Source organism: Sciurus vulgaris, assembly GCF_902686455.1.
Source record: "Sciurus vulgaris genome assembly, chromosome: 5".
In the NCBI taxonomy this organism is placed as follows: domain Eukaryota; kingdom Metazoa; phylum Chordata; class Mammalia; order Rodentia; family Sciuridae; genus Sciurus; species Sciurus vulgaris.
The window spans coordinates 181,360,182-181,384,534 of record NC_136465.1 but is presented as its reverse complement, the minus strand read 5'-3'; the positions used below and the strand labels follow the sequence as shown (position 1 = coordinate 181,384,534).

Below are 24,353 nucleotides of genomic sequence, written 5' to 3'. Positions count from 1 at the left end.
AGCCCTCTGCCTCGCGCGTATCCACGGCGTACACCGGTCCCAGACTTCGGAACCAATCCCAGGCCAAAGGGCCCTGGACAGGCTGCGGGGCGGTCTGGGAGCATTCGGGGCGGGGCTTGCAGCTGTCGGAAGCGGGACGCGGAGCCGAAGCTGACTAGCGGGTTGAGGCGGGGCCTCGGGCGAGCCACAAGAATGAGGTGGGGCCTGGGTGGGGCCGAGCCTTAGGGACAGGACTGCGAAGGCAGGAGGGGGCATTAGGGGCGGGACCACGGGGGGGGCGACCCAGGGGGCGGGGCCCAAGGCGGGACCATGAGGTGGGGCTGGATCTAGGGACGGGGCGGGGCCTGTCATGGGGGCGGGGCTTGGGGCGGGGCCTGGGACGGGACCACTAGGAGGGCGGGGCGGTGCCTCAGGAACCGCGGGCTCCTTTCCAGCGGGCCGCGTAGCGGACATGGCGGGCTCGCGGCTCCCGCGGCAGCTCTTCCTCCAGGGCGTGGCCGGTGTCTTCATGTTCGCCTTCGCTTCCCTCTACACGCAGATCCCGGGTGAGGGCGCCGCGGATAGGACACCACCCCACAACCCGTGCGCGGGGCCCTGTGTGGTCCCATAACCCCCACCCCGCGGTCTGGGGCGAGAGTGAGTCTAGGCCTTGATGTCGTGGTGTGTGACCGCGGTTCGTGTCCTGCGGGCCGCGGGGACGTGGCGGTAGGAAGATGTGCGATGGTCCGTTTCCCTCAGGGTTCGAGTTCTCACCTGGGGTGGGGGCAGAACCTCAAGGAGGGTGGGAAACTGATTTCCGCCCAGACCTGGTGGGGCGTAGAGAAACGTGAGCTGTTGGGCAGAAGATGCTGACCCAGGTGGGTGTCAACAGGTTCTGTCCTGGGGGGAGTGTCTTGCGGACTGTAGGCCCTTTCTGGAGTGGGGAAAATCTGCAGACTCTGGGGGGCATCTGCAGACCCTATCTGGGTTGGGAGGCATCTGCAGGCCCTATGCTGGGGGTGGGGGCATCTACAGGCTCTACCTGGGGCGGGGACACCTGTAGGCCCCTTTTCAGGTAAATTTAGTGTAGGAGGGCACTCGCAGGCTTGGCCCTGACCTGCCCTCCCACAGGCCTCTATGGCCCTGAGGGCATTCTGCCTGCTCGAAGGATGCTGCGGCCACAGGGCAAGGGACACTGGCAGCAGCTGTGGGAGACACCGACACTGCTGTGGGAGGCACCAAGGCTGGGGCTGGATACAGCCCAGGGCCTGGAATTGCTGAGCCTGTTGGGCACAGTGCTGGCCCTGGGTGCCCTGCTTCTGCGTCCACTGCGTCACCCCCTCGTCTACCTGCTGCTCTGGGCTGCCTACCTGTCAGCCTGCCAGGCAAGTGGGCCCCTTATCTCTCTGTCCTTATCCCACTCCCACCTCTACCTCACCTGAGGACAGACACATCTGCTCCCTGACAGCCCTCTCCCTGCAGGTGGGCCAGGTGTTCCTTTATTTCCAGTGGTGAGTGACTTCTGGGCAGGGCTGCTGGAGGCTGGGTGGGAGCTGTTTGCCTTTCCCCAGGACCTTTGAGGGAAGGGACCCTCAGTGCCATTTCATCTCCCCATAGGGATTCCCTGCTACTGGAAACAGGCTTTCTGACTGTGCTGGTGGCTCCACTGAGACAGGTCCCCAACCGCAAGCAGGCCCACCAGGGTGGGCTGACAGGGGCCTTGCCCCACGAAGGACTCCCCTTCTGGCTTGTACGCTGGCTGCTCTTTCGCCTCATGTTTGCTTCGGGTGTGGTCAAGCTGACCAGCCGCTGCCCCACGTGGTGGGGACTTACTGGTGAGGGTCCCAGCCTGAACCTGGGGTGGTCTGGGATTCTTCCCAGTCCTGACCACCTGCCTATCCCCTGCAGCCCTCACCTACCACTATGAGACACAGTGCCTGCCCACGCCTGCTGCCTGGCTTGCCCACCACCTGCCTGTCTGGCTGCACAAGCTCAGCGTTGTAGCCACCTTCCTCATCGAGATTGCCGTGCCCCCTCTGTTTTTTGCTCCCATTCGCCGACTGCGCTTGGCCGCCTTCTACACTCAGGTGGGTAGGAGACAAAGCATGGCCTTCTTTAGCACTGACCAGTGGGTCCCTCTAGGGACAGGACAGTGCTAGGAAACAGGCAGCCTTGCAGCAGGTCTGGTGGGGTCAGGCAGGGCTGCCACTCTGAGTGCAGACCCTCTGCAGGTGCTGTTGCAAATTCTCATCATCATCACTGGCAACTATAACTTCTTTAACCTACTGACCCTGGTGCTCACCACTGCCCTCCTAGACGACCAGCACCTGGCTGCTGAGCCTGGCCTTGGCCGCCGCAAGAAGGTGTCCACCTGTGAGTGTCAGCCTGTCCGGGAGCCCACCATCCTCACCCCCACTGTCCTCCCCGGCTGTTTCCTTCCCTCCCACATCCCCTAGAGTATCCCTACTCTAGCTCCACCCTAATCCTCTGACTGTGGACCCTCTGCCAACCTGTAACTGTCCTTCCCACAGCCTGGCCCAAGGCCCTGCTGGCCACACTGTCCTTGCTGCTGGAGCTGGCCATCTATGGGCTGCTAGCCTATGGCACCGTGCACTACTTTGGTCTGGAGGTTGACTGGCAGCAGCGTACCGTACACTCCAAAACCAGTGAGTGCTGACTGGGGGGACCAGGGGCAGGGCCTGGACCAACCCTCCTCACACGCCCCTCCTTCGGCAGCCTTCACCTTCCACCAGTTCTCCCAGTGGCTGAAGACAGTGACCCTGCCCACTGTGTGGCTGGGGGTGGCCTCCCTGGCCTGGGAGCTGCTGACTGCCCTCTGGAGGTAGGTTCCTACGAGTAGGGAAGTCAGGGAACTTCCAGGATAGGCCTGACTACACTTGGTCTCCCTGTCCCCAGGTGGACCCAGGTGCGGGGGTGGCTGCCGAAGCTCTGTGCTGCTGTCCAGCTTTCAATCTTGGGTGCTGCCACGGTGGCCTTGTTCTTGATCAGCCTGGTGGGTAGCATTATGGGGGAGAGGGGTTGGAGGGGTCTGGGGGCAGCCCTGAGCATTTTGGCCACTTGCCCACAGGTGCCGTACTCCTACGTGGAGCCTGAGACCCACGGACGCCTCTGGACCGGGGCTCACCGCCTCTCTGGTGCTGTGGGACACCTGCAGCTTGCCAACTCCTACGGCCTCTTCCGACGGATGACTGGCCTGGGTGGGCGCCCTGAGGTGGTGCTGGAGGGCAGTTATGATGGACACCACTGGACGGTGAGCCTCCCACAGGTTGGGGGACTTAGGGGCCCAGTCTCACTGGCTCAGCTGACCATGAGCTCACCTGGCAGGAGATCGAGTTCATGTACAAGCCTGGGAATGTGAGCCGGCCGCCCCCTGTGGTGGTACCCCACCAACCGCGCCTGGATTGGCAGATGTGGTTCGCAGCCCTGGGCCCCCACACACACAGCCCCTGGTTCACCAGCCTGGTTCTCCGCCTGCTGCAGGGCAAAGAGCCAGGTGAGGGGACAGGCTGGGGAGAGGCTGGAGAGGGGTGTTGGCCCTTGTGCTGAGCCCCCTCTCCCTACACAGTGATCCAGCTGATCCAGAGCAATATCACCAGGTACCCCTTTCATAAGCAGCCGCCCACCTATGTCCGAGCCCAGAGGTACAAGTACTGGTTCTCACAGCCTGGAGAGCAGAGGTAAGGCTGTGGTGCTAGGCGGGTGCTGGGGCTGGGCTGCAGCATGCGCTGAGATGCACCCTGTTGCAGCCGGTGGTGGCGCCGACAGTGGGTGGAGGAGTTCTTCCCACCCGTGTCCCTGGGGGACCCAACGCTGGAGATGCTGCTCAGACAGTTTGGGCTTCAGGTAGGAGGGTGTCTGCCAGGCTAAGGGAGGTGGCAGAGGTAACCTCAATTCTCCAGATCTTCCTCAGTCCTTTTCCCACAGGACAAGAGCCCACCCCGGGCCCGCAACCCCAGCAGTGCCCTGGCCCAGGCCCTCCACTGGGTACGGACCCAGCTGTCTCCCATGGAGCCTCCCACCCTGCTCTGGGGGCTCCTGGGAGCCGTGGGAGCTGTCAGAGTCATGCAGGCCTTGCTAGCCCCCTGGTCCTTCAGGTCCTCCCCACCAGACAGAGGGGAGAAGCCCAAGCCAGCCCTCAAGAAGAACTCTGGAGCCGCCTCTGAACAGGCCAACCCAGCCACCACCAACTGCAGCAGCAGTTCCCGGCCTCCCCGGCAGAAAAAGTAGCTTCATGTTCTCTCATCCACACATCCTCAGAGGGTCGGGGCCCTGCAGAGCTCTCACCTGCAGGACACGGCCCAGCCACCGTGCCTTAGCTGTTCCTGCCAGGGCAGACACAGGCTGGGGTGCTGCCACCAAGGGCCCACAGGTCTCCCCCAGGGCTAACCACCTTCCTCCCCAGTCACCCCCGACCCTGCTGCCTCGGTGATTGGCCCTGGAGGTAGACAAGAGGCCCAGTGCCGGGTCCTTCCTGGGACGTTGAAGTTAGGGCATGGAGGCCCTGCTCCTTCCCTGGGCTGGAGGGTCTGTCTGGAGCCCTGGGCCCCAGTCCTGGTGTGGAGGGGTACGGGATACTCAGAGGAGGAGAGCAGGGAGAGCGGCTGTCTGCCGTGTCACCACACCAGCTGCTGTCCTTCAGTGCTCCCACCAATAAAGGTGTCCTTCATGCTTGCTGTGTGTCCAGCGTCCTTCCTACTGGGGAGCCCTGTGGATAATGGGCAAGACCCCAGCATCTACCGCCAACCTGGCTTAATGGACACTCTCCCCAGCCCTCCTCAGTGTTCTCCTTCAAAAATGGACACAAGGGACTGGCTGAAAGGGGTCTCAGCCTCTGTGACCTGTGGGCCATGGCCCAGCCATCATGCCTTGGACTTGTGAGGCTGTTGCTGGATTGTGGAGCCAAAACCCAGAGCCTTTCTTTCTCCTGCTCTGCTTCCTGGTCTAGAGAAAGAACAGAAGGGTCAGAGTGGGCAGAGGGAGGTGGTGAGGTGGGCACGGGTGAGGAGTGAAGCTGCATCTGGTCCCCTCTCCTGGAGGACACCAGTGCAGGTGGGAATCGGCACTATCCTGGCTTCCGTTGGGGGGTCACTGGTCAGCCAAGAAGACATGAGCCTCCCTGGGAACTTGCAGCACAGTGTCCCCTGCCCCTGACTTGGTCCTCTGTCCACACCCCGCTTTGTGCTCTTCCCCACAGCCTTGGCCAGCTCCCATGTCCCTGATCCCCACTACCAACCCAGGCCTGCAGCTCTCTCTGCTCTGGTAGAGCCTGCTGCGCCAGCTCTCCAGTGCCTTCAGACGGGCTCTTACGCAGAGTAGACGAGATGAAAGCTACGATTGGCTTAAAACGGTCACTTAGAATTCTAGAGCCTGCTTTTTTTCCTTTACCCCTCACAAAGATGTTTCGTTTTTCACGATGGTAGGATCAAACCGAGGACCTTGCACATGCCAGGCAAGAGCTCCACCACCAACTACAGCACCAGCCGTCCTTTTCTGAGACTTTTAAGCTTAGTTTACAACTCTCTTGGGTTTTCTGTAACAGCTTTCTTGATCACTCTTGCACTGTACAGTCCACCCATTTAAAGTGCATGGTTCAGTGGCTTTTGGAGTATTCATTCATCACGATCCAGAACCTTGTTATCACCTGAAGAAGAAACCCTGTATCCCTCTTCAGTACCCTCCAAGCCCTCCCCTCCCAAACTCTAAGCTGTGGACATTTCCTAAGAGTGGAACCATGTACAGCGTGAGGTGTAAGTCAGGGGTAGAGCGCTGGCCTAGCGTGCAACAGTCCCTGGGTTCAGTCTCCAGCACCCAGAGACAAACGGATCACAATGGACCCTTTGTGTCTAGCTGCTGTTGCTTGGCGTGGTGCTGTGGAGCTGCACCGCCGGGCAGAGCCATCTATCGGGCTTCATTCTTGGGTGGCTGACTGCACTGCGGGGTGGACCAGTCCCCCATCAGTGGCCACGAGGCTGTTTCCACCTTAGATGACATGGAGAGTGTTGGTGTAAACCTGCATGTACGCTAATTTTGGATGCATATCTGTTTTTACTTTTGCTGTGCTGTTTTAAATGATATCTCCAAAGAAACCAACATATCTTTTATTCCATTCATCGATGTTTCATGCCACAATTATATTAACTGCTTTATAAAATTTAATTTTGTCAATTTATTTTAAATTTGTATTTTTAGTAAAAATACAGAATTTTAAACTTTTTTTCTTTTTTCCATTGGTACTGGGGATTGAACCCAAGGGAACTTTTTACCACTGAGCTACATCCCTAGTCCTTTTTATTTATTTTGAGACAGGGTCTCACTACGTTGTGAGGCTTGTCTCAAACTTTTGATCCTCCTGCCTTGCCCTCCCAAAATGCTGGGATTACAAATGTGCACCACCACACCCAACCCTTTGTTGGGTTTTTAAATTGGGTCATTGCTTTTTCTGTGTGTTGGGGGCTATGCCATGCGGACTGCGCCGGGATGGCGCCTGGCAGCTAGCCAGAGGTTGCTTTGATCACATCGGCACAGTGAGGAGGTTGATTAACATAAGCACACCCAGGTGATTTGTCATTGGCCGTATCCAATTAAGTCCACACACACACACACACAAGCATGCACAGGTGTTCCCGAGTGCTCCTGATCGTGCCTGCTCGTTTTTAACCTTTACCATGATTGGGCAGCTAGCTCTTCGCCTAATCTTTGCATAACTGGCGTCAGCCCTACCCTTCACCTCCTGGAGGGGATATAAGCCGGCTCTCCTCCAGCGCCGTGTTCCAGGTTCCACTTCCTGGGCTTCCTGATTCATCAATAAACCGTTCCGAATTCAAGAGCCTCGCTACTCTTTTGTCCCCCGCGCCAAATTGACTCCGCTGGACGGCGTCATCTGTAGCCGAGTGGTAGGCATTCTTTACATATTCTGGATATTAATCCTTTGTCAGACATAGTTTGCAAATATTTTCTCCCGTTTTATGGGTTATCTTTCTTTTTGATAAACAGAAGTGGGTTTTTTTTTTTTTTTTTTTAGTTGTAGATGGAAACAATGCCTTTATTTTATTTATTTTTATATGGTGCTGAGGATCAAAACCAGTGCCTCACATGTGGTAGGCAAGCAGCCTACCACTGAGTTACGACCCCAGCCCTTGCCAGGTTTTTAATTCTGATCAAACCCAACTTACTTTCTCCTGTGTTGCCTGCACTTTGGTGTCATATCCAAGAAGTCAATGCCAGATCAAATGTCATGGGACTTTCCCCCTAGATTTCCTCCTAAGAATTTTAGTTCTTAAGTTCAGATCATTGATCCATTTTGAGTTAGTTTTTGTGTGTGGTGTGAGGTAAGGGCTCAGCCTCATTCTTTTACATATGAATATTCAGTTTTCCCATTTGTTGAAAACATGATTCTTTCTCCATCAAATGGTTTTGTCACCCCTGTTGAAGATCAGTTGACTGCCAGGTGCAATGGTCATGCCTGTAATCCCAGCTACTTGGAAGGTTGAGGCAAGAGAATCGCAACCCCATCCATCCAGTCAGAACCCCATCCAGATGCTCTAAGGAGGACGTGCAAACTTGGACAGTCAGAGCTGCCACCAGCTTCACACTCAGAGCCCGGCTGCCAGGTCGGAAGCTGGGCCCCTCTGCTGGAGTACCAGCATCCCTTTCAAACTGCTTCTTGGTCCCTCTCTTGGCTTCCAAGAGGGAGGGAGGAGACAAGAGGGAAGCGCAGGCTGTGTCCCTCAAGCCTACGAGGTGACTGAGAAGTCTGGTCTGGTGCTTTAGGTCCCTCTGAACCTACTGTTTCAGGTAAGCCTCCCTCCTGTGCACTCACCTATCAGAAGGCAGCTGTTCCACAACCCACGCAGCTACTTGCTCCTTTGCCAAGATGCAGAAGCAGGGGACTGTTCCTGCACCGGCACCACAACCACCCCAGGTCCAGGGATGACTGCCTCCCTGAGGTCCACATGGTCCCAGCCTGGAATTCTGCAGTTCCCACGTTGAGCTATGAAGTTTGTCACTGGGAAGGAAAGCAAAGCAGCCAGGGGCCCTGGTAGCAAGGCTGGCAGCAAACCGGTCTGTGGTGGCCTCCCTCTGGGGAGGCTGAGAAAGGCCCTGGAGATGTGTTAGAAATAAGGAGGTGCCGCAGGAAATCAAACACACTCAAAAGTGGGTGGGCAAGACAAAGGAGCCTGCAGAAAGGTCGCTACCAACCTGGCCTGCAAGGAAGCCAGGGTGGGGGTGGGGTCAGTTCTACTGCGGGGCTGCCATTCACTCTGATTGGAGGAGTTCAGGGTTACAATCTATGCGATTGGCTAATTTTAGAATTAGGGAGGGCAAAGGGGAAGGGCTACAATGGGATCCAATTAAGGCTAAATACTATATTCTGAAATGGAACACCAGAATTTCTACTTTTCACAGATACCCACATCAAGCCCCTGGAATTTGTGAGTTGTGGTGTTATCTGGAAAAAGTATCTGTGCAGAGGTGAAGGATCTCAAGACAAGGAGATCGTCCTGGATTGTCTGGGTGGTCCTTAAACACCATCTGGATGTCACAAGAGTTGCTGAGGAAAGAGCTCTTCTGCACACTGGTACATCAAGGGAAAGACCAAGCGTTTACCTGTCTCCTATGCAAACAGTACCATTGGGTATGTGGGAGGAGGCTTCTCCGCTGAAGTGATCCAACGGATAAGCCAGGAAGTTTCTCACCAGCACAAGACAGATGCCGTGTGCCTCCCGAGAAAGAAACGCTGCCACCAGACAGCCCTCTTGCCCTCAGTGAATCTGGCTAAGTCCCTAAAGTCACCCCCCAGTCAGCAAGAAATAGATGAAATGTTATGTTAATGGGAATGCAATCGACAAAGTCCCCAAGACCAGTCAGTAATCTTTGTCTTCAAAGATGACCTCCAGAAAACGCTGGCGAAGTTGTTGGACCAAAAGAAAGGTTGGCAGGGCTAAGGCCTCACAGGGAGGGTTGCACGTGTGGAGAGACAAGGGGGACACAAGCCCTGATGGGGCTGCACTGCGGCCGAGATGCTGGGGACCACCGGGGCTGAGGCCTCACAGCAGTCTGTCTGTGTGCTGTGCTGCTATTGACTGCGATGCTTTTCCTGAGCTAACGGGTTTCCCCCTTTCATTAAAGGAGCCACGCTCAGAGGACTTGGAGACCATTTCTAGAATGTGGGGCTGGGCTGGACACGGGAGCCAGGAGGATGAGCAGGGTGTTCAGGCGCCTACTCCCTTTGCTGGGACCATCCCAGCTGCCAAAACCGGCCCAGACCTCAGTGAAAGGTCACACTCGCAGGTTTTTTCAAGACCTTTATTGCGACCAGGAGCGGGGGCCAGAAGGGGTGGTGAGTGTAGAGGGGTGTGGGGGGGCTCCAGCGAGGCTGGATTGGGCCTCCGTGGTGCCTGACAGTGGCCCGTCCCTGGGCCAGTTCAGCAGGGGCCGGGACTGGCAGGTCAGTCACCAGCTCAGGATACCGGGGCAGTACTTGTCGATGAGCCCCTGGTAGTAGGGCCGCAGCTTGCCCACCTCCGGCAGATCTGGGCACTTGGTGTAGAGGTCGAACTTGCTGCATCAGGAGAGGGACAGTCAGCCTCCTGCAGCAGCCCTCGGCCCCCAGCCCCCTTCGCCTCCCACGGGGAAGGCCGTACTTAAACTCCTGCACCCAGGGCAGCATGTCCAGGTCTCGCTGGCTGCACAGCTGCCGGTAGTCGCCGCCCGTGTGCCACGGGTAGAAAGAGTGGAACCGGATCACGTAGAAGGCCTGCGGAGGGCAAGCGGGCGCTGGGTCCCAGACCGCGGCGGGCGGGGCCGGCGGTCCCGCCCCCACCTACCTCCGCAGGCAGGGAGAACTTGTTGAACCGCATCATCTGGTATAAGTACTCTGCAGGAGAGGGGGCGTCGTCGAAGCATCGAGCTCAGGACAGCCTCGCCACCTGGCCGCACCCACACTGCCCGCCTCTAGCTGGACTCACCATCGTGGCCCCAGGACATGAGGACGTTCTCCAGCCCGCAATGGGGCTGGTACATGCCAAGTTCTGAGCTGCAGTGAGAGATGCTCATGAGGAGGGGCAGGGTGGCTTGGGAAGCGGGGGCACCAGTCCCGGGGGTGGGTCACCTGTATCGAGGGTCCCGGAGGTCGGGGTTCTCCTGGAAGGTAGAGTCACAGAACACCACGGAGGCCTGGGGACGGCAGCCGACGGGGAAGGTGTCTCCAACTACTGCCCACTGGGGAGGCACGGCAGTGGTGGGCAGGGGGCACACTGGCCAGCCTTCCACACAAGTGACCACAGAACTGAGGCTGCACTCACCCCACCTCCAAACCCAGCCCTCACCTGGGGTTCTCCCCACAGGGCCAGGACCTTTCCCAGGTCATGCAGGAGCCCAACAAGGTGGAACCAGTCTGGGGGAGAAGGCATTGTGAATGAGGAGGCTGCCAGAGCCAAGGTTGAAAGAGCAGGCTCCAGGCTGAGAGTGCAGAGCCCAGGGCCTGCTCCTCCAGGGTGTCCTGCCTTGCTTTGGGATAGAGGCAACACCCCCCACACACTTGCTAGGGCGCACCCTTGTCTGGGTGGGCCTTTCGAATGCCTTCTGCTGTCTGGAAGGCATGAAAGGAGTTGGGGAAGTCCACGTCCGGGTCTGACTCATCCACCAGGCTATCAAGCATGTCCACAGCCTCCATGACAGTCATTTTCTTGCAGGAGAAGCTCCCAAACTGGGTGTGCTGGGTGGAAGGGAGAAGTCAGTTCCTCACAGAGTCAAGGGACCAGAAGAGGCCCAGGGGGATGCAGGACAGGACCATCTGCAAGGCCCTCTCTGTCCACTCTGGGCACCAGGCTGAGGGTGAGGGGCTTGCACGGGCAGCAGGGTGCCATCACCTTGTTCCTGACGAAGTCCACTGTCTGGTGTGTGTGCATGAGCTTGTAGGTGGCAAAGACGCGGTCCAGAAGAGGGCCCGACTGCAAGCCAGACAGCCAGCTGAGGCTGCGTGTCAGGCCAGCCGTCAGACAGGCAGAACGACCTCCTCCCCAGGGCCAGCCCACAGAAGGCTTGAGCTACCCAAGCCAGACCCTGGGGCTGTGGGAAGGGGCAGGCGTAGGGGCTGGGCTAGAAGCGACAGGCAGGGAGAAGTCCTCACGATAAAGTTTCGGAAGCTGCTCTTGTCTTTGTCTGCCTCCGTGCCCATGTCAGGTCGGTAGACCAGGGAAGGATCCGGTCCCTGGGTGGATGGGGAATTTGACCCATTTCACTTGTCATGCCAGCTCCATTAGGAGGCAAGTCATCCCCACAGGCCTTGAGACTAAGCTTTGGACCTGCCGGAGGTGCGTGGTGGAGCTGAGGGCACCGCCCCTGCACTAGCCTTGGTGCCCCTGAGGAGTTCTTACTCCCTGTTTCCCATCTGCTGAGCAGAGTCAGCTGATGCCTGCTTCCAGCTGCAGGAAAAGCTGGCTGCTTGACATCCTTGCAGGATGGAAGCTGATTTTAGGAGGCCTGAGTTCATTGGGGAGCCTGGGGTTCAGGGGCTGCTGAACCCTGCTGCAGCTGAACCTGAATGAACAGGGCTAGCAGGAGCCAGCTGGAAGGGTAGAGCCACTGCACTGGTGTAGGGTACTCACCATGACCACCTTCATCCTGAGAGGGGTGGTGGCAGCCGTGTAGGTGGACACGAGATCCACCGGGTGCCTCTATATATGACCACAGGTTACATAAGTGACCGGATACTACCTGACCCTTGGCCTTGGCCCTTGGTAATGAGTGACCATTGCCTTCCCATTGGCCTCAGCAAAGTAATGTGTCAGCAAGGGAGCAGACCCCCAGGGGCCTGGCCCCTTGCCCTGCCCTCACCCTCCCTGTTCTCGAGTAACTGACTTGCCTGGACATCCAGGCACTGCTCCCCACACCTCCATGCCTGCAATGTGCCCCTCCCAAAACAAGGTGCAGACCCTAGGCCTCACCCTAAGGTGCAAACGCCCCCACACCTTATTTCCGGAAGCAAAAACTTTTCCTCAGGACAACTATGGATTATGGGTTTTTTTTTTTTTTTTTTTTTTAGCCTCAAGACAATGGATTTTATTACCTTTAATCTACCAGGTTTGACAATATAAATATACTCATTGAAGAAAACACAATATTTAAATAAGAATTAAGTTCATGAAAGTTTACAAAACATAGCCAATGTACCCTAACTTGTAATCTCATCTTAAATATCTACTTTTGTGCATGGTCAGACATTTAAAAATATATTCACACTATTTTAATTTTAAGATATAAAATAGTAGCAATTTACTAAGTGATCCATTATAAAAATTAATATAGTAATTCTCAAAATACTGAAAAAAATTGTTTTTGGAAAGTCAGACCCACATCACAACTTATATCCTTTCTTTTAAAAAAGACACATCTTCAAAAGGCACATTTTGATTACTAGTATTTACCTAAAGACAGTACTTTGAGTTTTGATTTTCCAGTCACTTTCCTTATTATCTCAAAACTGAGCAAATGGAAGGTTGTAGAAGACAGGAGGCCCCAGGCTTCCAATGAGCTCCTGGGAGGCAGCAGTATGCTCCTTCATCACACCCATGGACATCTAGAGAATGACTCCAGGAACAGAGACAGCAGATCCGTCCTACATCCTAAAAGAACCACCTGGATATGCTTTTTACACAAAAATAACTCATTTTAAAAAAAATCAGTAAACCTAAAAAACAAAAGACCAAGACCACCAATTGCCCAGTTTAGTCCAAGTACTGATGTTACTAGCTTTGAGACTGAAGAAGAAATTAAACTTTTCTCCTCTGGAATCACAGCTTTATATCAGGCTCATTTCAATTTAAATCACTTGGTGACTTAATAGTATTACAGATTCCAAAAATGTGAGACACACTGATATTCAAAATAAAATATAAAAGTAAACTTCAAAATCAAATATAAATGATTTGTGGTTCTCTCTCATGTTAGCCTCTAATTTGAGCTAATAATCTAAAACCAACTCTAATTATAACAGCATCTATAATTTCAAGCACCACTATTACTTTTAAGAACTTATTATTGAGAACTCCAAATGCAATCCAATACACACTTTGGGGTATGGTTTACTTTCCAGTGACTTTAATACCAATTGAAGTACTAAAATGAACAAGACTAGTACTCTGAAGTCCTGATTGATTAATCACTTAATCCCATGTAAGAAACAAAAGGGAATTTTTAAGGTTATTGTGAAATTTCAAAACACTAGAGTTCTACCTTAAATTTATATTATTCATCTCAAGTCTCATTTGAGTATATCCATTGGCTTTTTGAAGGGGGAATGTCTTCAGATGTTTTTCCTTACTAAAAATAATTCATCAAAAATGTTCTAAGGTGCCAGGCATGGGAACACACGCCTAGAATCAGAGTGGCTCAGGAGGCTGAGACAGGAGGATCACAAGTTCAAAGCCAGCTTTGTGAGGTCATAAACAACTTAGTAAGGCCCTGCCCTCAAAATTAAAAAGGGCTGGGAATGTGACTTAGTGGTTAAGTGCCCATGGGTTCAATTCCTGGTAAACTCCCCCTGTCCCCAAATTCTAAGGTACAAAAAAGAAAATGGTCATCTATCACTTCAATAAAATATCTAATTTTTAGGTCCCCAATAATGACCACTTTAGCGGCACTTCCTCAAGTTCTAAAATAGCAGCTTTTAAAATTAAGGCAGCATTGCTTTATTCTTACCTATTTTTCTACTGACTACTCTTAAAAGTTCACAAGAGTGGTTTCAGACTTACCCACCCTCAAAGGCCTTTTGTTACCCAATGTTAAGAAGAGTTAACAAGAACATTCTTCTCAATGTTTAAAAAAAATATAGAAAATGTTATCGTATTCAAAATCAATAGATATCTAATTTTTCTTCTTGAAATTATACAGTAATTATAGTCATTCTAGTTTTGTAAACCACAATTTTACCTTTTAAACTAACAAAAACACAAAATACAAATTTCTACAAAAATACAATGTAGAAGACTTATCACTTCTTCCCTGATATAGAAATTTAATATTTGGACAAAAACTGTAAACTTTTGATTACATTCAAAATGTAACCTTTTTAAAGACTTAAATTATTTGAAGTTTTGGCATCTGGAGCTCTTAACAGCAGATTTACAATGCTGCAATGTTTTAACAATGCAATAATGCCCAACAGTTGTTTCTCTTACACCTGCTACCAGGAGGAAAAAAATGGCTTCCTGCAATGGACGGTCTGGGTAAAGGAGCTGCCCGGGTGGATAATCCGTCCCTGACCTCCCCCTTTACTGCGTTCCACAATCACACAAGGCATCTGTACCAGCTGAACAGGACTCTTCCCATCTCTCAACGCCTGTGTAAGATTTAAGATCTGACCCCTCATCACAGACATCTGACTTTCAAAAGTAGCTTTGTCAAAACTTTTGTCAGTCTTAAAAAGTTCATAAAGATCTTCACATAAATCTTGCACAAAGTTCATGTCAGAAATATATGGCAGAACCAAATTTCTTATTTCTTCAGAAAAAGGAACTTTTGCTTGCGGAAGCCACGCCCAGTGAAATGGATATGTTCTCCATTCATCAGGATGTTTAAAAGGAAATGCTAGACCATTATCAATTGCAGCTATTTTAATAAGCAATTCTTTATCATTGATCCAGTTTGAGTCCTCATGGTCAGTTTCCTTTTTACATTTCTTCTTTTCATATCTGATTAACCAATTATCATTTCCCCTGTCTGTATTTCTGATGATGTAATCCAAAACAACTAATCTTTCAAACTGTGACTGAAATTGTTCTCTAATATTCTCAGGCAAAGGATCAGCTTCAAATTTTCTAAGCCAATATTCAGCCTCCTTGTAACCTTCAACAAATAACTGAAAGGAACCAATCTTAGGAGGAAGTCCTATCCGATGAAACTTTCTACCTACTTTTGGCACTTTCTGTAAGGCATACTTTTTGCCTCTTGACTTTGCACGGTCAATTGCACTATAGTTAAATGTCTCACTGACAAGCCACACCACCTTTGTTTTAGGTACAATGCCCAGATGAAGTTTCTCATCCACTAGGTAGGCCCCAGCCTCAGAAAGGTAGCCCTGGTTGGGAATCAGGCAGCCTCTGCCAAAGCAGCAAGGGCAGCAGACCTTGTGGACATACTTGGTCCATTTTGGATTCAGTTGACCATAAGGCTCTTCTGATTTTGGTTTAAACACACCAATAATTTTCCTCTTAGGATCCTTTACAAAGTAACTTCCACTTGACCCTTGAGAGATTCTTTGTGGAAAAACTCTCAATTCTATTGCTTGTTCTGCTCTCAATATAATATCAGCAAATTCTGGATCATCCAAGAATGCATTCATCTCCGAAGCTCCAGTAATCACTGAACCGGAGGAGCGGTTCCCGCTCTGGTTGGTGGGAGAGCCGCGGGAGGCCCCCGAGGACCGGTCCTTGGGCGGGAGCGGCGATTTCTGGTCGCGGGCCTGGCGGGGGGCGGCCGCGCCCTCGTCGCCAGCTGCCTCCTGCAGCCTCACGGCGCCCCCCGGCGCGCCTCTCCGCGGCTGGGCCCAGGCGATCCGCGGCAGTAGCGGCTCCCGCTCCTCGTCCTCCTCTTCCTCCGGGTTCCCGCCGCCCGCGGACCCCCGGCGGCCGGGATCACAGGGCTCCGCCATGGGCTCCCCCTCCGCTTTCCGTGCCGAGACCTGATCAGAGCGGCCGGGTGCCGGGGCCTGACCTCCGCATCGCGGGGAACTAGAGTGGCTGGGTCACACCGACGCCACCTCACCCTGGATTATGGGTTTTGTTAAAGAAAAAATGATTCTATGGCTAGTGGTGCAGCTTGGTGGCAGAGCGCTCACCCAGTGTGCACAAAGCCCTGAGTTCATCCCCAGCACCGCAAAGGGAAGAAAGAACAAAAAGGAAGGATGGAAGCAAGGATTATTCTGACACGTGTTATTATGGTAACGGAAACTTTAATGGCAGTTGCAACAGGGTAGTGAGACAAAATACAACCAAGACCTCTGGGACCTACGGTCAGTGAACACTGAGGAATCACTGAGTGGGACTCCCGAGATACCAAGGGTAGGAGGTCTTGCTGAGGCCTAACTGGATTCTTGCTGGAGGCAGGCAGGCGATCAGCTTTGAGGATGCAGGATTCTCCATAAACTGATTTAGGATTCTTGCTAACCCTTGGCTAGACAGGCCCAGCAAGGACAGGGCCAAGGTTAGGCCTAGTCCTGAAGAGGCCTTAGGGTGACCTTCTGAAGTTTGGTCAAGGAGTGTCCTGCTCCTGGGGAAATGGTTCCATAAACCCACAGCACTGACCAGGGCTCCAACACAATTCACAGTCCGCTGGCTGAGGACACAGCAGGGACCAAGCAGACAAAATGCCAGCCTGGCAAGCAATGTTCTGGGAGCCATCAGAGAGGGAAGGGCACAGAGTGGAGACACTGAAGGGTGGGACCTCAAAGGTCAGAGGTCTAGGCAAGAAGCCTGTAGAGCTGTCACCCATTCCACCAGCTCCTCTGCAGCTATGCGTGGTTGGAGAGACCCTAGTAACACCCTCATCACTTAACATGGCAAACTCTCAGTTCATTCTTCAAGGATTTGCCTCTGGTATGTGTTTCCCTCTGTCTCTTCCCACTGGAACGCCAGCCCAGAAGGGTTGCCTGGACTCTCTGACATTCTACAAGCTCAGCTCACACTGGCCAGGATGGGGGTGACAACCTCCAGGAGGCTAGAGTCATTTCCACCAAAGCAAGTGGTGCCTCAGAGTGGGGAGGAGCAGCATCTGGATAGGATTCTGAGGAAGAGGGGCCTACAAGGTTAGGACTTTTCCAGCAGCTGGAAGGATGCTGGGAAAGCCCCTGGGGTGGGAGGTGGGGCAAGCAGTACTGCTGCTGAAGTTCCATGGAGGCGTCAGGAGACAGCGTTGCTGAGTGTCTCACCAGATGCAAGGCTGTGGGTCATGACAGGCTACCTTCTGACACCGCATGGCATGCCAGGAGGGCAAGTCATCCCACTTCTGGGGAAAACCCTGGGGACCTGCAGCCCACGCAGAAGTCCAGGCCTGGAGGATGCAGATGCCACCATAAGAGGGTCTGGAAGAGGTGGAAGGGGTTCATGAAGAGGGAACATCTTGTACTGAAGAACAGCCCTCACACAGGCCCAGGAAGATGTGAAGCTGGACTCTGCCCAGTGCCCAGGGAGTCTGGGAGGAGGGTCTTGGTGGAGGGAGTGCCTGCCTCTTCCCAGCTTGCCTTGGACCACTTGCCTTCACGCCAGGACTCCACACTGTGTCCTCACTGTCCATCTGCCTCTGTTGACACCATTCTGTGGTCACAGGGCACATGACCCCAGGGCCCAGGCTGCTGGCCTCTTGTGGGGTGACTAATGCACCCACACCTTCTATGGGTCTGGGGCTTTACACCCTCTGCTCCTTTCTCTGGGGAGCCTCGGAGGAAGCTGAGACCATGCTTCCTCCAGGCAGCCTGCCCATCCGACTTTGGTGACCCCTGTATACTAGTCACTTACTACAGTTCTCTAGTCTGGCCTCTGCTCTGTCAGGGCAGGGACCAGCTATAACTGTTCCCATGCAGCCCAGGGAAGACTAGGTGAGTTACATGTTCTAAGTGACCCTTGAGCTGGAAGACCACCTACCTTGGGGGTACAGAGAGCCCAAGGGACAGGTCTGTCAGCAACCTTGAGAGCCAGCTCTGTGGTGGACACTGCAGTGCCCAGAGGCACATGCCTGACCTTGGTGTGGCTACCTCTAGAGTTAGGGTAAGGAAGTGCCCCTACCATGTGGCTGTGAGCTGAGGGCCATGTGGCCAGCATTTGCACATTGAGTGCTGTGTGAGTGCTTGCTAAGTGATAAACCTGGTTCTGCGGGCTACCTGCAGGACAACTGTGGGCTTGGTTAACACCTGCAAAGGTCCTGTGTGGGGTGACACACATGAGGAGCTCTGCGCCTTGGCTGTGGTTCTCCCTCTTGTCACTGAGGCTGCTTCTCCCTCCCCAGGCTCCGGCTGGGTGTGGAGGAGTACTTGGCCCGTCCAGTCTCCACCGTCCTGCTCCTGCCCTGGGTGTGACTGTGGGGTGGGCTGTGAGGGGAGCCAGAGTTGCCTGTAAGGTTCAGCCTGGTTTGGCCGCCCCATCCTCCCTGAACCAGGGTTGGATCTTTCTCTTTCTTTTTATAAATTTTAGGGTCGATTTTATTGGGGGGGAGGGGGTTGGTACCAGGGATGGAACCCAGGGGCACTATACCACTGGGCTATATCTCTAGCCCTTTTTAATTTTTTTTGTTTTGAGACAGGGTCTCCCTAAGCTAGGCAGTCTGGACTTGAATTTGTGATCCTTCTGCTCAGCCTCCAGAGTCCCTGGGATTATAAGTGAGCACCCCCCTACTGGGCTGGGGTGGATTTTTAAAAAATTATTATTATTTTTTTTAATAATTATGTGGTGCCGTGGATTGAATCCAGTGCCTCCTGCGTGTGAGGCAAGTGCTCCACCACTGAGCAACAGCCCCAGCCCCTGGGGTGGGTCTTAGTTGACTTAATTGGGATGGGGACATTGCCCTGGAGAGTGGGAAAGGGTATCTCTGCTCCTCACCAGAATAATCCAGGAGTGTCCCTGAGCCCCTGGGCCCCTTTCCCCCAGCTGCCCACAGGGGTTCCAGGTGGGGCCTCCATCACCACCTCAGTTCTGGCTCCACAGCTGGTAACTGGAGCCCTGGAGGTCCCTTTGTGACCTCTTCCCCATCTCAACTTTGGGGACCAGGATGTCACAGTCTGCCCTGCTGCCCCTCCTGCCTCAGCAGCTGGAAGGTGAGGACCTCCTTCAGGGGGACACAGCAGCAGGAGCCCAGGCACCAGTGAGGCTGTGGGGAAGGAGCTCTGACACCACGCCAGCCCCTCTCCTCCATTCCCTCAGAGCTGGCTGGCCCTGTGCATCAGGACAGGGCTGAGGCTCCACGAGCAGACCCCTTCCCTCTGAAGCCCCGTTTGGCAACTGATGCTGTCAGCCACCACTGCCTAGAACTGGTTCCCTGAGTGGCACAGTTCAGAGTGCACAGCCTGGGGCACAGAGATGCTGCATGCAGACCGACGACACATCCACATGGGTTTCCGTGTCCAAAGCCTGCAGGTGCAGTTGCTGCAGGACCAGCTGCTTGAAAGGGCTCCAAGGGGCTGGACCAGGGCAGGGGCTCAGCTGCAGCTCTGGGGTCAGTATGGCATTCCAGCTGAGAGGGACGGGCAGGGGTGTGACCAGGATTCACTTCAACCATAGCTGTGGGGGCTGCTGGGGTCCATAGGTGCTAAGTCTCGCCGGCCAGTTGGCCCTACAAGCTGCCACAGGCGGTGGCTGAGGTTCTGCACCTGGCAGGTGCCCAGCATACAGCCGACCCGCAGGAGCTGGGCTTGGGACCTTCGGGGGCCCAAGTGTCGCCGGGGGCCTGCGTGTCGTCGGCCACCATCCTGGAGAAGCCGGCCCATAGTGGGAGCCAGGCTGGCCCTCCCTTTTGGCTGAGGGGCCTGCTGAGGCTTCCAGACCACGGGCAGGGGTGCAGGGTGCTGGGGTTGTTGGCTGCTGGAAAGAGTCCGAGCTGAGGGCTCCCTGCAGAGGGGAAGGAAGCATGTAGACCCAATGGCTCGGCCTTTCTGAGACGCCCAAACCCAGCGTCTTTCCTCTCAATGCAGGCTTAGAGCAACTGGCAGGGGAAGCCTGCAGCTTCCCCAACAGCCTGGCATAGGACCAGGGAAAGCCCAAGGCCCCTGTCCCCTCCCCGCCAACACTGCCTGGGGCACAGCCAGGGGAAGCCCACCATCCCTTGGAGCTCAGTCCTGGTAGGCTGACCATCTCAGGAGCCCAGGTCACATGTCCCACTAACAGCACCTCCCTGGGCAAAGGGCACCCAGGCACCCTGTTGACCCCTCTTAGCCTTCCTTTTAGGGTGGTCAGGGGCCAGCAGGCCTGGGGATGCCTCCAACCTTGCTTCCCCCAGCAGACCCCTCTGGTTGAGGGGCTGCTCTGCCAGTGTGGGGGTGGGGATGGGGCAACTGCCCCAGGAGGGGATAGGCAAAGGAAGCGAGGCCTCTTGCCCTGCTCAGGAAACGCTGAAGGTGTCGGGGGTGGGCCCTGATCTGGGAGGTAAGCCTGGTGAGGGGGTCCCCCACCGGAAGATGTGGGGGCACATATGTTTTCAGGGCCTCGCGTAGGGGCTGGAGCACTCACCTGGGTGTGGAGGGCCGCGATCCCCTGCCCAGGCCGCCAGACTGCGCGCCCGGGAGCTGCAGGTAGAGGAGGCTGATGCAACCGAGGGCGACCGTGACGGTCAGGAGCCGGGCCATGGCGGGCGGGCTGCGGAGGGAGGGATGGTGAGCCCGACAGCTGGGGGCAGGCTAGGCCTCCAGACACCCGCGTCAGCGCACACTGGGATCCCTCGAAAGCCCGGGGCACCTGACGTGAGCGTGCGCCAGTTGGGTACCTGCGTCCGTCCGGGCGTCCAGCGGGCAGGGGGATCAGGGGTTTGTTGGCGGATCCCGGAGCGTGGAGCGAACTGGGCTGGGCTGCAGCGGGGTCTCCTCGGTCAGTTCCCGTCCGAAGTACTGCCTGGAACAGAGCCTCGGGGATCCGCTGCACCCCTGGCGTTAAATAGGCTTTCCAGCAGGAGGCGGAGCCCGACGCGCCGACGGGGCGGGGCGCCCTCACTTGCTCCCTCCCAGACCTCTTCCTGGGTAGGGTGCACTACCTAACGGAGCCCACCTGCTCCCTTTGCCTGCCGGCCGGGTGAGCAGTGAATGGGCGCAGGAAGTGGCCGCGTGACAAGGGTCACTCATGGGCCCGTTCCTGCTGGGAAAGTGGCCAGGAACTCGGAGGCTACCGAACTCACTCCTGGCACCTTCTAGTGTGGAGTGCAGCCCCAGAGCATGGTGAGGCCAGACCTCCCAGGCTGTAGGGTGGGTGCTCAGGTGGGGCGTACAGTCAGCCTGCAAGGGCATCCACCCGCCAGTCACCTCCCTCTCTCCATGTGATAAAAGGATTGCTGGGCAGGCCAGGGTCTACAGGGGAGGCCATTCCTACCTTCTTGGAGACCCCTGTGAAGCCTATTCCTACAGCCCTCTTCATCAAAGTATTGAATGGTTTTTGTAAGAAACTTAAATTAAGAGGGAGACACCATCCACCCACCTACCCAGGGTCCCTCCTCCAGCTCCAGGCAGTACCCCATTCCTGCCCTGTGTACACTGTTGTGTACACATCCAATATGATGTGAGACGTAAATGCAGAGACCCCCATTCTTTCCTACGGTTGGTTCTACTCCAACACGTAGGAATTCTCTGATTTACTGATTCCTTATTAATGTGAAATTAGATGATTTCCAGTGCTTCCACGAGCAAGAACCCTGCCATCTTAAAGTCACTTGTGCCAAGTGTGTTGTTCTCCATGGGGTCTGCTCCAGTTCGCTGTGGATCCTTGAGTCCTCCACTGTGCCAGGCTGACAGGAGACCATACTCATGCCCCCGTGGGTGTTTCTCGGCCTAAGCATCTCCATCTCTTCTGCTTCATCCTACCTCTTCTCTCACACACTCTGTTGGCTCACCCAAAACCTGATGGACCACTGAGCCCCTTCTGCTGAGCACACCCTGGGTGCTCCACAAACATTTGCTGGATGAATAGTCCAGGAGTGTTGAATGCAGGCCACGCAGGAGAGCTGGGCTTACCTCCTGGGGAGCACAGCAAGTTCTGGCCCATATTCGCCTGTGCATTTAACCAGTTGGGGTTGGGAGTAGTCTCCACGTTAGAAACGTGGAGTGGTGGCCAAAAGGCAGGTGAATATGGGTCTGAGAAATACGTGCTGGGAGGCTGGCAGGAGAGGAAGCTGTGGCAACAGAATGGACAAGTCAGAGGGAGAATGGGCAGGGTTGGCAGTGGATGAAGAGGTCCTTTGGTTTGCTGGTGCAGGGTGCTGCTGGAGAGTGGGAAGGGATCATGCTTTGGATATGCAGAGGCTGAACTGCCTGTGGGCCACCCAGCAGAGGTGTTTCTCCTCTCAGCCTCCAGCCTTGTGGGCCTGCAAAGAGGGCAGACTGGAACAGTTTTGGGGTTCACAGGTGGCAAGGTCCTGGGAACTATACTAAGCAGTGTCCAGAGAGAACACAGAGGCAGGCTGGGTGGTTGAGAACAGAAATTGTATGCCTGTACTGAAGGGACAGCAGGAAGGGCAAGCAGAGGACACTGAGGCAGAACCAACTCTGCAGCTCTGCCTCTTCTCGCCAGTCCCCAAATCCACCGTCAGTCTCCACAATGCTGCCAGCACCACCTTTGAAACACAGATACCATCATGTTATTCGCCCCCACCAATAAATAAAAAATTAAGTCCCATCTTCGTTGGGTTTTACTCTGAGACAGGTGGAGGTAAGCCTCTCAAGAGTCTTAGACCAAAAGCAATGTCCGTGTCCTTTCTTTCAGACCCTGGGAAAACAGAATGGTTGTTACCTCCTTGAGCCCATGGTCCTATCTCCCTAAAGCCCTTGGTGTGGGAGGGGTGACCTCTGGTCCTCAGGCTCAGCCTGGCTGTTTATTATGCCCCCTTCTCCCTGCAACTAGATTAGAGGCCCCTGCTGGTCCTGTAGCACATCTTGCTGGTTCTGTCACCCCTGCTGGCACATCTTATGGTACCTGCTATATACAACTCTGCCCTTTAAGGTGAGACCCAAATGTCTCTTTCATTTACTGTTAGTTGGGGGAGCTACTTCTGGGAGTGAGGGGCTTTCCACTCCAGCACTACTGACCATGAAAAGCAGGTAAGAGTTTAGTAGGGAAGTCAGGCCTGAGCTTAGGAGGGCTGTGTGGTGATGGTGACACTAGGGACACTCTTGAGAAGTCTGTTCAGGAGCACAAAGGTGCAGCTGCATGGGGGGGGGGGGTGTTTGGTGTTTTAAGGTGTGAGAGAAGTTTGATCCTGAGAGTAAGGATTCCACAGAAAGATGGGATTGAGTGTGGTGGGACACTGGAAATAAGCTGTGGGAGGTGGGCAGGACGGGGGGGCATTGGTAACTATGGGTGGAGAGTGGGAGCCAGTGTGCTTGGGCTCAGGGATGGAGTCCAGAACCCTTCTCTCTGTTGGTCTCTTTTCTCTAGAAAGGAAGAGCAGCTGATCATCCCTGAGACAAGGGAGGTGGAATCAGAGGACTGGAGTGAGTGCTGACCAGACAGCAGCAGGCTGGGCAGTGCATAGGGGCCATGTGTCATCTGTGGGTCACTGCCCTGGATAGTGGGTATAGTCCTTGAGTGTACAGATGATCAGGACTGAGAATTTTTTTTGGGGGGGTGTCCTAGGGATTTAACCCAGGAGAACTTTACCACTAAACTACATCTCCCAACACTTCATTTTTTAAATTTTGAGACAGGGTCTCACTAAGTTGCTGAAGCTGGTCTTGAACTTCCGATCCTCCTATCTCAGCCTCCTGAGTTCTGGGATTACAGGTGTGCACTATCACAGCCAGCACAAGGGTGGATTTTGTGAGATGGGGATGATGAGAAAACAGGCAGGGGGCTTCAGATGTTGGCAAGATGACAGGCCATGGAAGGTATGCTGGTTGGGAGTAAAAGGGCTGATGGAGGAGGCCAAGGCGCTATGGGTTGAGGAGAGTGGCTTTCTGGAGGAGGCCTGAACCTGCTGGAAGGAAAGGAGGCTCTGGGGACCAGGACCCTTGGGAAGAGAAGGCTAGACCAGTGGCAGGAAACTTGGAGAGGGAGGGGAGAATGCAAGGGGCTCTTACTAGGGATGGGGGTTCCTTGGCCAAGTCCACTAGGTCTAGTGGAATGGCACTGGGGGAGTGGGGAGCAGGGCTTCAGTCTCCAGGAGAACTAGCTCTGGGCCCAAGGGCCAGACTTGCTCAGGGACTCTGCTCCTCTACACAGTCAACGGTGCGGAGAGGACCTTAAGTGATTGAAACAGCTCAAACCAGCTCAGGCAGAAACGCTTTCTCTGACCACGTCTGAGACAGAAGCAGAGGAGGGCTGGGGCGAGGGCAGTGCCTCAGGGGCAGGGCGGGACGCTGGAGCCACTCCCTCAGCTCTAGCGGGTGGGTTCGATTTCATTCATCCTCCCGGGCTGGCTCCAGCAGGTGGAGGAGACCAGGTTGCCAGTAGTTTGCTCCTCCTTCAGGTTCTGCAACAGCCAACTCATCCAAAAAAAGTCTAGCCCTGTCCCTCGGCCTCCCACGTCGAGGGCCCTGTCCGTCTCCCAGAGCGTCCAGCCCCCGACTCGTGCGTCCTCTTTGTCAAACCCTGTGGCACGGCGGGGCGGCCCGGCCAGCCCCTCTCCCTGGGGGTGCGGTCCTCGGAAAGCTGTCCCACATAATCAGAACA

General features: G+C 54.7%; 4 protein-coding genes and 1 long non-coding RNA gene across 14 annotated transcripts; 2 read left to right on the top strand and 3 right to left on the bottom strand.

Moving 5' to 3' along the window:
• The first annotated feature begins 403 nt into the window (after positions 1-403).
• On the top strand, positions 404-4,671 carry LMF2 (lipase maturation factor 2). Of its 6 annotated transcripts, none has more exons than XM_079140819.1 (14): positions 404-545; positions 1,111-1,364; positions 1,462-1,490; positions 1,597-1,814; positions 1,888-2,066; positions 2,211-2,352; positions 2,511-2,645; positions 2,716-2,821; positions 2,896-2,992; positions 3,068-3,250; positions 3,325-3,493; positions 3,566-3,677; positions 3,747-3,843; positions 3,925-4,671. In XM_079140819.1, exons 1-14 carry the CDS (start codon positions 452-454, stop codon positions 4,225-4,227), a joined length of 2,118 nt encoding a protein of 705 aa, XP_078996945.1. In that variant the 5' UTR covers positions 404-451; the 3' UTR covers positions 4,228-4,671. The 6 variants fall into 6 exon arrangements, with proteins under 6 accessions (XP_078996945.1, XP_078996949.1, XP_078996947.1 ...); XM_079140823.1 differs by having other exon boundaries at positions 3,911-4,217; XM_079140822.1 differs by having other exon boundaries at positions 503-636.
• Positions 4,672-9,270: 4,599 nt separating this feature from the next.
• On the bottom strand, positions 9,271-11,733 carry MIOX (myo-inositol oxygenase). 5 transcript variants are annotated; one of them, XM_079139233.1, is made up of 10 exons: positions 11,610-11,655; positions 11,132-11,306; positions 10,872-10,952; positions 10,555-10,717; positions 10,329-10,396; positions 10,112-10,221; positions 9,969-10,036; positions 9,828-9,877; positions 9,645-9,757; positions 9,272-9,562 (listed from the first exon to the last, which is right to left on the bottom strand). In XM_079139233.1, exons 2-10 carry the CDS (start codon positions 11,177-11,179, stop codon positions 9,454-9,456), a joined length of 810 nt encoding a protein of 269 aa, XP_078995359.1. In that variant the 5' UTR covers positions 11,180-11,306; positions 11,610-11,655; the 3' UTR covers positions 9,272-9,453. The 5 variants fall into 5 exon arrangements, with proteins under 5 accessions (XP_078995361.1, XP_078995359.1, XP_078995360.1 ...); XM_079139232.1 differs by having other exon boundaries at positions 9,273-9,562; positions 11,132-11,212; positions 11,610-11,732; XM_079139235.1 differs by lacking the exon at positions 9,828-9,877 and having other exon boundaries at positions 9,271-9,562; positions 11,132-11,212; positions 11,610-11,732.
• A 314-nt stretch (positions 11,734-12,047) lies between these two features.
• Positions 12,048-15,760, bottom strand: LOC306660783 (phosphatidylinositol 4-kinase type 2-beta-like). Its single transcript, XM_079139231.1, has one exon. It carries the CDS (start codon positions 15,650-15,652, stop codon positions 14,186-14,188), a length of 1,467 nt encoding a protein of 488 aa, XP_078995357.1. The 5' UTR covers positions 15,653-15,760; the 3' UTR covers positions 12,048-14,185.
• Positions 15,761-15,938: 178 nt separating this feature from the next.
• ADM2 (adrenomedullin 2) lies at positions 15,939-21,499 on the bottom strand. Its single transcript, XM_079142683.1, has 4 exons — positions 21,400-21,499; positions 20,467-20,623; positions 20,214-20,339; positions 15,939-19,595 (listed from the first exon to the last, which is right to left on the bottom strand). Exons 1-4 carry the CDS (start codon positions 21,422-21,424, stop codon positions 19,259-19,261), a joined length of 645 nt encoding a protein of 214 aa, XP_078998809.1. The 5' UTR covers positions 21,425-21,499; the 3' UTR covers positions 15,939-19,258.
• A 1,085-nt stretch (positions 21,500-22,584) lies between these two features.
• Positions 22,585-23,364, top strand: LOC306662693. Its single transcript, XR_013764199.1, has 2 exons — positions 22,585-22,685; positions 23,121-23,364. It is a non-coding gene; the product is annotated as an uncharacterized lncRNA (long non-coding RNA).
• Positions 23,365-24,353: the final 989 nt, after the last annotated feature.

Bases quoted from the DNA above. Each gene is read 5' to 3' on its own strand.
- LOC306660783 (XM_079139231.1), bottom strand. From the start codon at position 15,652: ATGGCGGAGCCCTGTGATCCCGGCCGCCGGGGGTCCGCGGGCGGCGGG.
- LMF2 (XM_079140819.1), top strand. From the start codon at position 452: ATGGCGGGCTCGCGGCTCCCGCGGCAGCTCTTCCTCCAGGGCGTGGCC. The intron at 1,491-1,596 runs GTGAGTGACTTC...ATCTCCCCATAG, and splicing joins GTGTTCCTTTATTTCCAGTG to GGATTCCCTGCTACTGGAAA. The intron at 1,815-1,887 runs GTGAGGGTCCCA...TATCCCCTGCAG, and splicing joins CACGTGGTGGGGACTTACTG to CCCTCACCTACCACTATGAG.
- ADM2 (XM_079142683.1), bottom strand. From the start codon at position 21,424: ATGGAGAACAACACACTTGGCACAA. The intron at 20,340-20,466 runs GTACCCAACTGG...CTCCCTCCGCAG, and splicing joins GGACGCCCGGACGGACGCAG to CCCGCCCGCCATGGCCCGGC. The intron at 19,596-20,213 runs GTGAGTGCTCCA...TCCCCTCTGCAG, and splicing joins TCGCGGCCCTCCACACCCAG to GGAGCCCTCAGCTCGGACTC.
- MIOX (XM_079139232.1), bottom strand. The intron at 10,222-10,328 runs GTGAGGGCTGGG...GTGCCTCCCCAG, and splicing joins CCCTGTGGGGAGAACCCCAG to TGGGCAGTAGTTGGAGACAC. The intron at 10,037-10,111 runs GTGACCCACCCC...CTCTCACTGCAG, and splicing joins CTCCGGGACCCTCGATACAG to CTCAGAACTTGGCATGTACC.